The sequence below is a fragment of the Sus scrofa genome, chromosome 12 (genome assembly GCF_054392235.1).
Source record: "Sus scrofa isolate SSC_HxYL_T2T_F1_AM1 chromosome 12, Sscrofa_HxYL_maternal_Yorkshire_Landrace_v2.0, whole genome shotgun sequence".
NCBI classification, from domain to species: domain Eukaryota; kingdom Metazoa; phylum Chordata; class Mammalia; order Artiodactyla; family Suidae; genus Sus; species Sus scrofa.
The window spans coordinates 17571285-17586649 of record NC_139394.1 but is presented as its reverse complement, the minus strand read 5'-3'; the positions used below and the strand labels follow the sequence as shown (position 1 = coordinate 17586649).

At 38.9% G+C, this 15365-nt stretch overlaps 1 protein-coding gene across 4 annotated transcripts in view; it reads right to left on the bottom strand.

The window, feature by feature from the left end:
• The window catches only part of NSF (N-ethylmaleimide sensitive factor, vesicle fusing ATPase), a 165162-nt gene that overhangs the window by 98652 nt on the left and 51145 nt on the right, over positions 1–15365 (bottom strand). For all 4 annotated transcript variants that reach the window (XM_013980864.3, XM_084982795.1, XM_005668696.4 and 1 more), the window contains 1 exon segment: positions 14479–14634. In XM_013980864.3, coding sequence (XP_013836318.1) covers positions 14479–14634 — 156 coding nt within the window.

Below are 15365 nucleotides of genomic sequence, written 5' to 3'. Positions count from 1 at the left end.
TAATGTACCAGTACAGGGCTTATCTGGATACATCTTCGCTAATACTATTCATCTAAGAAAGCAAACAAAACCAAACAGTATCCATGTGTTCCGTCCTTGGGAGAATAAAAAAAAAAAAAAAAAAAAAAAGCCCAAGATACACTATTGAGAAAAAAACGTCACAGAACATAGACTAGGATGATTCTATTCACACAGAAAAATAAATCTGTACAATGACTACACTCAGTCAAAAATATATGTGTGTATAGATGCTAAGGAAAAGATTCACACCAATCTCTTCTGCACAGTGACTAGCTCTAGGAAAGAAAGCAAAATTAGAGTGAGTAACATGAAAGGAGATTTCACTTTTACTCTTCCTGTGTTGTTTTATGAGGATCCATTACTCTTACAATTTGTAAAACAGAAAATGCACATATTTGTGTGTGTGTGTACATACAATTTGACCTGATGTCCTTAAATCTGAACACTTGTGACAGCACTTTCAATTCTACATAAGAACAGCATTTCTCAATGAAGTGGATGATAGGTGATAAGTGCCTAAGCAAAACCCTCCCTCCCTTCTTATTTCTATAGTCTAGTTCCACTTGGGGCCAATACAAGAGGTCTTCCCTAGATTGAGAAGGAATCTAAGGGGATCAACACAGATTTAGTGATTTTTATTTTTTTATTTTTTATTTTTTTTGTTTTTGTTTTTGTCATTTTGCCATTTCTTGAACCGCTCCTGCGGCATATGGAGGTTCCCGGGCTAGGGGTCTAATCGGAGCTGTAGCCGCCAGCCTACGCCAGAGCCACAGCAACGTGGGATCCGAGCCGCGTCTGTGACCTACACCACAGCTCTCGGCAACGCCGGAACCTTGACCCACTGAGCAAGGGCTGGGATCGAACCCGCAACCTCATGGTTCCTAGTCGGATTCGTTAACCACTGCGCCACAACGGGAACTCCAGATTTAGTGATTTTTAAGCGACAATGGCTGGGGTCCTTCCTCCTTCAATGCATCTGCTGCTTCCCCACATTGCCCACGTTGCTAATTTGGTTCCCAGTGTACCTTACAATGCAACTTACTTGACACAATACCGCTCTCGGATGTGCAAATAATTCCCAAATACACTGTAAGCATGTTGAGGGAAGGATGTGGTGTTCTACAACTGAAAGTGATCAAATTCTTGACATTTATTTGTTTCCTGAAAACTTATACTCTGAGCCAGGCACCATCAGAGAAGCAGAACATACACTAGTAACCAAATAAATAAGGTCTCTTCCTTACTGAATTTATATTATGCTCATGGAGGGTAGGGATATGGGGTGGGAAGAGGGATGGAATATTTGTAATAAGCAATTTTGCTAAATGTAATTATGCATAAAAGAACATGGAATTACTGGAACACCTAGGAAGAGCACTGAAGTCAAAGGTTTTTTTCCTGAAAAAAAATGAGATCAAAGCTGAGGCTTAAAGGATGAACAGGAGTTGGATAAAAAGATGGTGAAAAAGTACCCTGGGACATAGAGGTAAGAGACAGTAGCATGGCAAATTAGAGGAACTGAAAATAGCACAGGTTGGCTGGAACCCAGAGCATGAGGGAGGGGGCACAGACTGAGAGAAGAGGCGGGAAAGTCTGGCAGGGGCCAGAGACCACATAGGGCTTGTAAGCTGTGGAAGGAGTTAAGGAGAGCTACTAAAGAGTTTTAACCAGTGGAGTGACAGGATCAGACTTGCCTTTTTATAAAAATCGCTCCAGTTACAGTGTGGAGAATGGATTAGAGAAGGGCAAGGCTAAAGGCTTAGGGAGCAATTCAGGCAAGAGATAATGGTGTCCTGAAGGAAAGCAGTGGCGGGGGAGATGGGAGAACTGGCCAGATTTGAGATACTGCGGAGACTGAAGCCCTGACGGGAAGGAAGAGGTGAGGGGAGGAGACGAGTTAAAGAAGGTGCCCAGATTCTCAGCTACAGCAGTATCACCTGAGACGGGAAACAGAAGTAGGTTTAGGGAGGATGGAGGGGGCAGCTGAATGAGTTTATTCAGAATTTGCTGTATGATTATGAGATAGCCAAGAGGCTATGGTGCTAAAAATCCAGAGCTCTAATTTAAGACCATGATGGAATATGCATATTTGAGAGTTAATGGCATCAAGATACTAAGTGAACCTATGGAAACGAATGGGATCAATTTGAGGGAAAACAATCCCAGAATGAGGAAAACAGTAGGTCTAAGACAGACTCCTGAGGAACCTCATTGTAAAGGACACAAAAGAGACTGAGAAAGGACAGCCAGAGAGCTAAAAGGAAGACCAAAAATCCTTGGATTTACAGAAACCAACTCAAGAGGTTATTCTGAGAGAGTGGTCCACAGTGTGCTTCGCAAATGCGTGTAGACTGACTGAAGCTCACCTTCAGGAAATAAAAACATCAGCAGTTCATTCTCTATCCTCACTTCAGCTTCCAGTTTCTTTTTGTGGCAATGAAAACAAATGCAATGCTTATTCTCCACTCCCTCCAAAAGAAGTCCTCTTGATTTACTTATTTCTAACACTTTCTCCCTGAGACCTGAGTCTCACCAATTCTGTCACCTCAATAACTAACCCCCAACCTCTGCCAGTTCCGTCTTCATAACTGCCTTCACATCCTTTCATCCCTTTCCGTTTCCATTGCCACCTTCCTAATCCAGGTCCCAAGTACAACACAACTGGACAGTTATGGTCTACTGGTCTCCCACTATCTCCTCTTTCACGTCTTCTCTAAGGCAATGCTTTTCACACAGAATAACCACATTAATTATCTAAAATATTAACTTTGTTTTATTTCACTGCCCAAAAAAACACAACCCATTATATAATTGTTCAAAAATTTCATTCATTTAGCCAGTGTTAATGGAGAGCTGTGCTTCTCAAACTATCTATGCTATAGTCCAGGGTTGTTTTTTTTTTTTTTTCCCCCTTCTTCTTCTAAGTTTTCAATCAATTACAGGCCAACATTTTCGTAAAATACAATTTTAAAAGTCATGGTAATATTAAATTACTAAAAAAAAAGTTTCTAAATTCTCACTCTCAACTTTAATATTTAATCTTGTCATGGTTTGGTAACAACAGTTCATGGTCCAGCAATGATCTGTTGACCACAGTCTAAACAGCCCCAGTACTGACAATACATGGATGAAAAGACATTACAGTGGTGCGTTCAATGCAGGGCGATTTTGCTATTCAGGGGAGACATTTTTGATTATCACACAGTAGGAAGGAGGGAACTACTGGCATTGAGTGGACAGAGGCCAGAGATGCTACTAAACATCCTACAATGAACAGGAAAGGCCCCCTCACCCCCCAAAAGGAATTATCCAACCTAAAATGTCAAAAGCACCGTAGCTGAGAAACCCTGCCTTACGAGTATATTGCAGATGAGTAACTGGATGACATCAAGAACAGAACTTTGAGGAGTTTCCGCTATGGCACAACAGGATCGGGAGCATCTCTGCAGTGCCAGGACATGGTTCAACCCCTGGCCTGGTGCCACGGGTTAAAGGATCTGGCATTGCCACAGGTGCAAAGTAGGTTGAAACTGTGACTCAAATCTGATCCCTGACCCAGGAACTTCATATGTTGCAGGAGGCCAAAAAAGAAAACAAACAAACAAACCCCAGAGTTTTGGATTAGAGGAGTTAATATTGTTAATAAGGCCATACTACCCAAAGCAATCTACAGATTTAATGCGATCCCTGTCAAATTACCCATGCCATTTTTCACAGAACTAGATTAATTAATCCTAAAGTTTATACAGAACCATTTAAGCCCCAGAGTTGCCAAAGCAATCTTGAGGAAAAAGAACAAAGCGGGAAGCATAACCCTCCCCAATCTCAGACAATGGTACTGGCACAAAACCAGACATATAGATCAATGGAAGAGAATAGAAGGCTCCGAAATAAACCCATACACCTATGGAACAACTAATCTTTTTTTTTGTTTCTTTTTATGGCCAAACCTGCAACATATGGAAATTCCCAGTCTATGGGTTGAAAGCTAGCTGCAGCTGCAGGCCTATCCTACAGCCACAGCAACACAGGATCTGAGCCACATCTGTAACCTATGCCACACTTGTGGCAAAGCTCGGTCCTTAACCAACTGGGTGAAGCCAGGGATCGAACTCACATCCTCACAAAGACTATGTCGGGTCCTTAACCCACTGAGCCACAATGGGAACTCTGGGACAATTAATCTTTGACAGAGGAGGCAAGAATATATAATAGGGAAAGACAAGAGACAAAGTCTCTTGAGGAAGTGGTATTGGGAATGCTGGACAGCCATATGTAAATCAATGAAGTTAGAACACTCCCTCATACCATACACAAACATAAACTCAAAATGGCTTCAAGACTTAAGTACAGGATATGCTACCCATAAAACTCCCAGAAGGGAACATAGGCGAAACATTCTCTGACATAAATTGCGCCGATGGTGTTCCTTAGGTCAGTCTCCCAAGGCAGTAGAAATAAAAGCAAAAATAAACAAATGGGACCTAATCAAACTTATAAGCTTTTGCACAGCAAAGGAAACCATAAACAAAACCAAAAGACAACCACAGAATGAAAGAAAATATTTGCAAATGATGTGACTGACAAAGGCTTAATTTCCAAAATATACAAACAGCTCATACAGTTCAACAAAAAAATAGACTACCCGATTGAAAACCTGGCAGATCTAACTAGACGGTTTTCCAAAGAAGACATACAGATGGCCAATAAGCATTTGAAAAGATGCTCAACATGGCTAATTATCAGAGAAGTGCAAATCAAAACTACGATCTCACACCAGTCAGAATGACCATCATTAAAAAGTCTACAAATAATAAATGCTGGAGAGGGTGTGGAGAAAAGGGAACCCACTTACATTGTTGATGAGGATGTAAACTAGCATAGTCACTATGGAAAATAGTACGGAGGTTCCTTAAAAAACTGAAAATAGAGTCGCCATATGATTTAGCAATCCCACTCCTGTGCATATACCCAGACCAAACTGAAAAGATACGTGCACCCCTATGTTCACAGCAGCACTATTTACAATAGCCAAGACATGGAAACAACCTAAATGTCCAATGACAGATAAATGGATAAAGAAGATATGGTATGTGTGTATGTATGTATGTATGTATGTTTGTTTGTTTGTATGTATACACACACACAATGGAATATTACTCGGCATTAAAAAGAATGAAATAATGCCATTTGCAGCAACTTGGATGGACCTAGAGACAAATACCATATGATATCACTTATGGAATCTAAAATATGACACAAATCAACATTATCTATAAAACACACCGATACAGAGAACAGACCTGTGGTTGCCAAGGGGGAGGGAAGGATTGGGAGTTTGGGATTAGCAGAGGCAAACTATTATATATAGGATGGATATGGTCCTACTGTATAGCACAGGGAATTATATTTGATATCCTGTGATAAATCATAATGGAAATGACTATGAAAAAGAATATATGTATAAGTGAGTTACTTTGCTGTATGGCAAAAATTAACACAACATTGTAAACCAACTACATTTCAATAAAATTTTAAAAACAAACAAACAGAGCTATATTCTAAGTATACACAAGGTGCAGGGGAAACATAAGAGAAGCACCTGAGTCTGTCTGGAAAGTAACGGACAGTACTTACCAAAGAAAGTCCTCATCTCCTGATTCATAGCTTTCCACAACCTAACTCCAACTGAACTTTTTTTTTTTGGCTGCCCCACAGCACATGGAGTTTCCAGGCCAGGGATCAGACCCGAGCCACAGTCAAGACCGAAGCCACAGCTGCGGCAATGCTGGATCCTTAACCTGCTGTGCTGGGCCAGGGATCGAACCTGGGTCCCAGTGCTCCCAAGACACTGCTGATCGATCCCACCGCGCCATAGCAGGAACTCCCCAACCTAACTTTTAAATCGAATTACCTGCTCCTTCCCATTCTGCTAGACTGGTCAAAGCTGTGAATTCTACACCTTATTTAGTCTGTTGCTCTTCCCAGGACATGGACAACCATCCCCTCCTCGCCTCCTGTCCAAAATCACTCAGCATTTAAGTCCTCCCTCAAGCTCTGACTCCTCCACCAAGTCTTCTGTGATCCTCTCTTAAAATTCCTGAAGGATTTACCATCTATACCGCTCATTTAGCACTTTATCACATAACAGCTTTTGATATTATTTGTTAGGTGATGTTGTTGAACTTCTAAAGGATTCTTTGAGTTTTAAATTTATGTGCCATCTCTAAGTTGACAGTTCACTTGAGACAATTTCGACGGGCGGTTCGGGGTTTTTGGAAGCATATGTTATATTTGGAATGGATGAGCAATGGGGCCCTACTGTACAGCACAGGGAACTGTGTATGACTGGGTCCCTCTGTTGTACAACAGAAACTGAAGAAACATTGTAAATCAACTACACTTTAATTAAAAAAAATGCTATACCCATAGCAACTACTACCTCCCTGTATTATGCTACAAAAGGTGACAAAAAAACACATGAAGAAAGCAGAGTAATTAGGTATTAGACATTATAGTCCTACCAGCTCTTCATGTCTTTTGAGCTCATGGCAATTTGAATCTATCAGGTTACTAGAAAAGTACTTTATTGATGAATCTTAAATGTCTTAGTTCATTCACTCTCACACACTCCACACTTACATTTCTTAATCCAGGCCAAGATAAGTCCACAGAACTCGGCCACATTTGAGTTCCAAAAAATTTACCACAAATAAGAAAATTAAGGAAACGCAATTGAGACAGTAAAAAGAAGAAAGGGAAGAAGAAAAAAGAGGGAAGGAGGAGGAGGAGGAGGGGGAAGGAGCAGGAGGGAAGAAGAAAGATGAGAAAGACAGGAGAAGGAGATAAAGAGGAGGAGGAGGAAGCAAGAGGAGGAGGTAGTTTAACTCTGTCTTATTTATTTATTATTATTATGTTTTTTTGCTTTTTAGGGCCTCACCCATCGCATATGGAAGTTCCCAGGCTAGGGTCTAATTGCAGCTGTAGCCACTGGCCTACGCCACAGCCACAGCCACAGCCACACGGGATCCAAGACACATCTGAGACCTACACCACAGCTCACGGCAATGCCAGATCCTTAACCTACTGAGCGAGGCCAGGTTTTTTCACTAGTTAGGTTCGTTAACCACTAAGCCATGATGGGAACTCCTAGTTTAACTCTTTAACAGAGGAAGAGAGTCCAGAAAAGTTTAAATCGTTGTCTGGTATCTAAATGCAAGTCAGATTTCTGTACTATACTCAATATGTAGAATTCTACCAAATCACTAAAGTCCTGAGTAATTTCTGAATACCAAGGCTGTCACTTACAAGTGCATATAGGAAATGGTAAGCCAGATCTGTAACTCTTCAGTGTTTTAATAATTCCTCTCTTAGTCTTCACCCCCCCAAAACCTATTATATCTTTGTTATCACAACCTTTATATATGTGGAAAGCTTTGTAAATTTGAGAATTAATTCAGGAAGAAAGGCAAAAATGGAACCTATGTACGCATAAGATATTCTCTGACAAAATTCAAGGTTTATTGACTACTTGAGTCTCAGCTTCATCTCATCAATATTCAGAGAGGCAGTTCAGAATGCAGACTCTGCAACCAGATTTCCTGATTCTGAACCTCAGCTCTGCCACTTACTAGTTGTACAAACTTAGACGTTTCCTACTCCTTTAAAGGCTCCTGAACCAAGTTCTAGTCCTAGTTCTTTATGTGACTTTCTTAGTGACCTTGGGCCATAGTTTCTACACCTGTCAAGAGAAAGAGCCAGGGAACTGTGCTAGATCAGTGGTTCCCAACCAAGGATGACTTTGCTCTTGGGGACATTTGACAGTGTCTGGAGGTACTTCTGGTTGTTACCACTAGGGGTGAAATGAGAAGTTCTACTTGGCATCTAGTGGGTACAGGCCTGCGATGCTGCTGAACATCCTACAATGCAGCCAGTGCCCAACGCCCAATAATTATCCAGTCCAAATGTCAATGGTGACAGAGTTGAAAAATCCTTGGCTCTAAGTCCCTCAAAGACCACCTCCGAGGTCCCCAAGAAGTGTGAGAAAGTCCATTTTAGTGGTTTTATATGATGGGCTTTCATGAAAGAAGAATAGAATAATATAAAAAGTTAATGCCATAGACTTTGAGGCCAGATTGCCTGGGTTCAAATCTGACTCCGCCACTTACTAGCTTGGACCAATTACTCAACCTTTCCAAGACTCCGTAAAATGGGGACAATACAGTACCTCATAAGGCTGTTGTGAAGGATTAAATAATACGTGTAAAGCATTTAGAACAGTGCTTGGTTGAAGTTCTCTGGTGGCTCAGCAGTTTAAGGATCTGGTGTGTCACTGCTGTGGCTCTGGTTACAGCTGAGGCACAGGTTCAGTCCCTGGCCTGGGAATTTCCACATGCCACTAGAGTGGGAAAGAAAGAAAAGAAGAAAGGGAGGGAGCGAAGGAAGAAGGAAGGACGGACAGACAGTGCCTGGTCCCATATACGTATTAGCTAACGTCATCATCACCAACCTAAATATGGCAGTAAAATGAAAAACAAAAAACAAAAACACCAACCATTTCACTTTAGGAGTTGCATGAGTTAGATTCCTCAGTGAAAAGGTTCTGAAGACTGAACAAATTCAAGCGCAGTTCCCCACATGTCAGAAACTCTGCTCTCCCTCAAGTCCCCCTTCTCCCACTCTTCCCTCCAATGCTTCCACGGCTGCTTGAAGGCTGGGATGCAAATGCTCTTCTAACGGTTTGAAGGGAATACAAACTACTTTTATCCATTGCTATAATGCAAAAGGTAATGGAAGGAAGTAGTTTGTATCATAATGGGGAAATTGTTTTCATCTTTCAGGAGAAAAGGACGGGCATATGTGCCTATGCTCTGTAAGGAGCTGCCACCAAAGCCCTCGGATTCAGGCCTTATCCCTGAGCTCTTTTCCACAGAAACTTCCCGAAGCGGGTGAGGCATACCTGTTCCCCTGCTCCCTGGCTGTGCCGACAGGAGAGCCACCGCAGCCTGTGATAGTATCTTTTTGTTTGTTTTTTAATTACACGAGTAGAAATACAGTATCACAGTTAAACATGCAGAGACAGAGGTACACAGAGTAAAAGAAGAAAAATCTCCCTCTCTATCCCATTGTAGCTTTCCTTTCACAGAAGAAAACAATTTTTTTTTCCAATTTAATGCATGTCCATAGAGACTTTTGTAATGCATTTACTTTCAGGTTTTTTCAAAATTAAAACATATCTGTGCATTTAAAGATGTATCATTTTAAGATCTGCTTCACTGTATCCACAATGAGGACGGAAGGATGCAGCACTGTTTGTTTAGTCATTTCCTTCCTGGTAAACGCTTAGGTTCAGACTTAGACTTCAACTTTAGAGCGACCCAACCATTGATTCATAAGTAACTCAATTGAAGTTGTCAGCAAATCTAATCCATTGGTGACTCTACAGTCAGCTCTGCCTCCCTGACATAAATAATTTTTAAAAGTCTGTTTATAAATTAAAAATGCTAACTGAATTTACATATATTTGACTCTGAAATATAAGCATAATTACACTCTTTCTATTCAATGTAAGTAAGTTTAACTTGAAAAATTTAAATCAATGGAAAAATTAATTCAAGGTTAGATCTTGCAGTTTATAAAAAGGCACCTATAGTTTTTCTTGTAGGGTGTCTGCTCTATCTCTGAATTCTGCTCTAGAGATTTTAGAAATCATAGTCAGAAGCCATTTTCTTCTTCTAATTTAAAAGAAAATTCTCCAAACTGAAGTTAGAATTAGTAAATTATTAAATTATTACTTCTTGATATTCAAGTACCATCTACAAGCACTTTGTGGAAAAGCAGAAGGGGGAAGTTTTGCATCTCTAACTAGTGAGCAATTGCTTTCTTTTCCTTTCGTAATAAATTACAGGCAGACTTGAACAGATGTCAGGTTGGCATTCAAAACCTAAAATATAGCTGAAAAGCAAGTTATGACTAATACAAGGAAAAAAGATGAATGTCAGAAAGCTTCATTTTTTTTTTTTTTTTTTTTTTTTTCAAATTTCAGATAAGCTCTTTAGCCTTAGGGTTCCTTTTACAGAGCCCTGGAGTTTGGCGAGATGTCTTAACCCCCATTTAAATTGCAATCTCTCCTCATGAGTGGGGGTGTGAAAATGCATTTTAACAGTGTCAGTGTTTATGTTAATCTTAGCAAGAACTCCCTCTCTCCCAAATAGGGCATGTACAAAACCTTAGCGCCCTTTCTTCCACTGTGTTTTACTTGCACTGTTCTTAGCATGTGAAAGGTGTCTGCACGTGATCGAAAGGCTCCTTATCTTCTGTACCTCACAGAGTAACTGCAGTTTCACTTGTGATATTTCCTCTAGAATTCCAAAAGAAACCTTAAAAATACAGACTGAAAATGGGCTTAGGGAGGGAGGCACAGAAAAGGTGGCCAAAAAGAGCACAGCATCAGTTTCAAAGAAAGGGGGTGCAAGACCATAAACAGTGGCTTTGCTCCCCACGGGGTGGCCTGCCTGTCTACGAGGAATAGGTCCACCCAAAGACAGAATGAGGCTCAAGGCCCTAAGTCTCTACAGCTTCCCCTTCTAGTTCTAAAGCAGGCAATTCCTGCCAGAGCCCCCTTTTCCTCGGATACATGTAAACCTAGTCCTAATATTACATCAGGAGACAGTAATTCTTTAACAATTACTCCACTGTTCTTTGAAAAGGATTTATTGTTGCTTTTGAGCTGATATTTACAGTTTAGAGAGAATTGCCAAGGATGCGGAAAAATGAAGTTTCTTTGTAGAAACTATCTTTTCCAACAAAAGGGCTATAGTGAGAATTGAGGAAATCAATTCATTATTTATCCAGAGCACTCTCCACAAAACGGCACGCAAAGGAGTGAGTGCGGTAAATGTCTGAACAGAAGTATATGTGTTTGGGTTGACACCTGAACGCCCTCAAAGACCGCCGAGTTTATTCACTGATACCTACAAATGCTGCTTTTGGATGCCCACATTTCCATCCTGGGACACAAAAGTGCTTCTATTATCTCGCAAGGCAAAAACTTCAGGTCTTTCCTAACTAAACGGCTGTCATTGTGGGTGTTTAGAGGGCTTCTAACTAAAGAGCTGTCGGGTATCCACGAGGCATGGGTTTCCTTGCTAATGCTTTCAAGGAAGAGCTGCCCGCTGCGGGTGTGGGTAAGTCCAACCGTTAGAGATGAGGACAAAGTGAAGAGTTACTTCATAATGTGTTCAGAAGAACAAGAACAACAAAAATCGAAACCGATTTTCCCCAAAGTAATCTCTTTGCCTCCTTTCACATATGACCTTTCTTCCACTGCTATATGTGACTTTTTCCCCCCTTCAAGGCCTTCCTTGACTTTAATTCTGTAAAAATATTATGACAAAAACAGGATGGTGTATCTACTATGTACTTGAAAGTGTTTCAAGAGAGAAATTAACAAATTGGAAACTCTAGACACTTATGTCACATATATTACCTCATCTGATCCCTATTTTTTCTGCATACTTGTGCCCCTCTGGTTAGTCCTCTAGTCTCTATCTCATTGGTAACATTCTGTATGCATCTCAGCTATATTTCCAATTCTGAAAAGTAACATGAAATTTTACAAGCAAAAGGAAAGAACGATATTCCCTAGAAGCATAATTATCAGTCTCATAAACACAATGACAGAAGAGAATTCTAAATTTATCACTTTGTGAACTTGAAACTTTGATATATAGGCAAAAAGATCCATTTAGTTAAGATTCCTGTTTACAAAGTAGACATAACTCTAGACTCCATGGTAAAAGACAATGATTTGGTCTCAAGCCAAAAGTAAAAATGTTCTCTGCTTAAAACAAAATAGTCCCATAACCTACATCAATTATTCTTTTCTAATCACTATTTTTTTCCATTTCGTGTGATTTAACCAATCATATTCAGCATTCAATAAGATTCCACAACCATTCAGTTTAACTATTTAGTTAACAAAGAGCAAGGGAAGAAAAAAAAAATCAGCCAATTTCGTTCCCACATGGCAGGGTAAAACACAGGGTATCTATAAAAAGGATCTATCTGGAGTTCCCAGGTGACCTAGTGGGTTGAAGATCCTGCATTGTTACTGCTGTGGCTCAGGTTTGATCCCTGGCTTGGGAACTTTTATGTGCTGTGGGTGCAGCAGCCAAAAATATTTTTTTTAAAAAAGGACCCTGTAAGGTTATTTTATATTCTACTTAATGTAGCAATTTGTACTTTAAATACCTTTATCAAAGTCTAATAAGAATTTTATAACCATACTATAGAGGTCAGTGAAGTATTCTACTCTGTACTTCCCCCAATATTCAAAGTAAAAAAGAAGCCTCTATTGGAAAATAAGGAAAGACACATGCATATAGGAGAATTATTTCTCTGCCATTTTACCATAAAAAAGTAGCATAAGGACACTGAGAGTCTTCATCCAAAATAAAAAAAAAAAAGTCTTTAAATTCAACCCTAATTGAAGCCAAAATACCTTGAGACCCGTTGTCTTTTAAATCAAATTGGTAACACATGCTTCTTGATGGCAAAAAGCCACAAAGAAAAAGAAAATACTACTTTTTAAAAAGTAAATAACTCATTTATACCTAACTAAATTAGTGTAAAAATGTTAGAAAAATAAATCCATAGAAAAGGTTCTGGATAGTAGTACTCACAAAATTGAAATTCAAAGTCCCTAGTTAAAACACACACACACACACACACACACACACACTAACAACAACAGAAAGCACACTACATATAATTCAACTAATTTCAATATGGACTGCAGAGACAGATTAAATTCACTCAACAATTCCAAATCTGTTTTAATTTTAAACTCTTCAACAGCTGGCAGAGTCACAAATCGACCCACACGAGTTTGCTCCTTTATGCATTATCTTTTCAACCTCAGACAGAGGTCCTAATGAGTAGGGTTTGATAATGCACAACCAGGAAACTATTTCCTGAATAACCGAATCCTCAGAAAGTCCTAAGCCATGAGAAAACATTTATAATATAATTAAAAGATAAAACTTACAGAAGCAGTTATTTTTCCATTTGTTGGCTAAGTATGTATGTTTAAAGAAACAAAATCATTAGATTTCTGTTTGGGGCCAGGCTTTAAAACCAGCAAAAATATTCCACAAGAATAACTGAGAACATTCGGATCACCCTTCAATCGCTGCTTAAACCAAAATACACTTAAACGATATTTCCATGTCTTGATTAAAATCTTCATGGATTTATTGTGCCTCAAAATACATAGTACCAAGATCGTGAATTACATCTTTTTTTTTTTTTTACGATTTTCCAAATTAAAATTCTGTTTTTTATGGACTTGGCCTTTGTAGCTCTCAGATAAAAAAGTAGGTTACTGCCGTTTCAAGGTGTCTAAAACTCAGGTGATGAGGGTCTCTGTCATTTTCTCTTAATCCAATTCCAAACTCGACCTTTAGCCAGTGAACAGGTGTGTGCTGTGCCTGTAATTTTTCAGGGTGAACGGCCAGGCAGAAAAACTACCAACAATAGGAGGCTGATAGAACCTAGCACTTAGTGCCTAGAAAGTAGTTCTTATCCCCACCATGATGAATATACTTTTATCTCCCAGTAGCAATTTAAAGATAAAGAATGATGGAGGTGAGGGGAGTATTGTATTCCTTTAGGTTTTTTTTTTTTTCTTTTTTCTTTTTGGATACTGTTTTTAATACTAATAGCCTGCCAGAAGCTGTTATGTTATAAATTCCTTTCTCAGATATTCTGCGGCTCACATTCCAATCCAACCTATGATATGGATATGAGAACAGTCATGGCAGCATTGCCACTAGCGCAAGTAAAACCATTTCACACACAGATAAATTAAATAAACCTTCAAGAAAAAAAGTGATAAGTGACTAGTGCATTTCTTTGTATGCAGTAGGGAAATTGCTATGTATATCCTGCATTTGTCCTTCTGGACAAATTTAAAACATGCCAAGTATCCATTTACTAGAAGATGTACTAACTGGGTAATATAACAGTACAATAAAAAGAAGCAACAGCTAATATTAGAACAATGCCCACAGTCTACCAGATAATGACTACTCAGCAGGGTAAATCTGATCCACAGTGAATCTTTAGAGTCAGGTGAAATTTCTAAATATGTCCTACCAAAAAACTCATAAATGTACAAGTAAAATGAAATTTCTAAGTATGTCCTTTAAAAAAAACATACTTGAATGAATAAATGGAGCAACCACAAATATTTCTATGACTTCCCCATAAAATTAAAATGTAATTCAAAAATTCTAATATTTCAAAGACTTTTTAAAAAAACTTTTTTTGAAGAAGTCAAAAACAAAATATTTGTTAGGACTGAAAAATAATTTCAAAACATTACTGAAAAGAGACTTCGTCATATTCATTAAAAAAAATACAAGATTTTTATCAAATTTTCCTTTTTAAACTCACCCATCTGCTCCACAATCTCGGGGGGAAATACTCGAGAAGCAAATGCTCGTCGAAAAATATCTGAAAATTCCTTGTCCAGACCTCCTATTCCCATTTTTTCAAAGTTCCAGTCAGGATTGATGATAGACTGGCGATTTTCCTTGGTTTTAGCTTTGCCTATGTCAAACAAAGATAATCAAATGTGAGACAAGAACTTCATCACTAAGTATAAAAAGACAGAGCTCCCTGGGCAGCCTCGGTGAATAAAGAGAAGCTACCCTTATACAAAGATGAACAACATGCTCTTAGCTGATTTTCTAATAAGGACAAGTTTTGCTATATTCACTACTTCATCTGGTCCCCATTTAGGGTAAAACACTTATAAAACGATTAGTGAGGTTCATGCTGTAATCAGTTCATGGAGTTTGGCCTTATTAACTGCTAATCCTAAGTTAACTAACTTGGTCAATTGGAAGAAACATCATATGCATATCTGATGAAGAAAACACCAGGTGCCAGAAATATGACTAAAATTGAGGAGTCCCTCGAGGCTCCTAAAGCAAGATTTTAAAATATATGTATTTATCTAGATTAAGTTTATAACTAGAAATACAACTCCTCAACCTGAAAAGATGCACTAAGTTTGAGGTCTTATTTGCTTCTTTGTCATCTGCACACAAAAGGCTAAAATCATCCTAAAGATTTTAATGATTTCAAAATTCATGTGTTTAAATTCTTTTGCAGATACAAATTATCTACCTTAAATGTCATAGTGCCCCCTAAAGTAACTCAAGAGAACCATGTTAACCATCTCAAACACAAAAGAATAAAAGTGCCTTAGTACATTCTACTATAAACAAAACAAGAAAGTAATACTATAGTTTTTTTAATTAGAGAAGAAAAGGTCA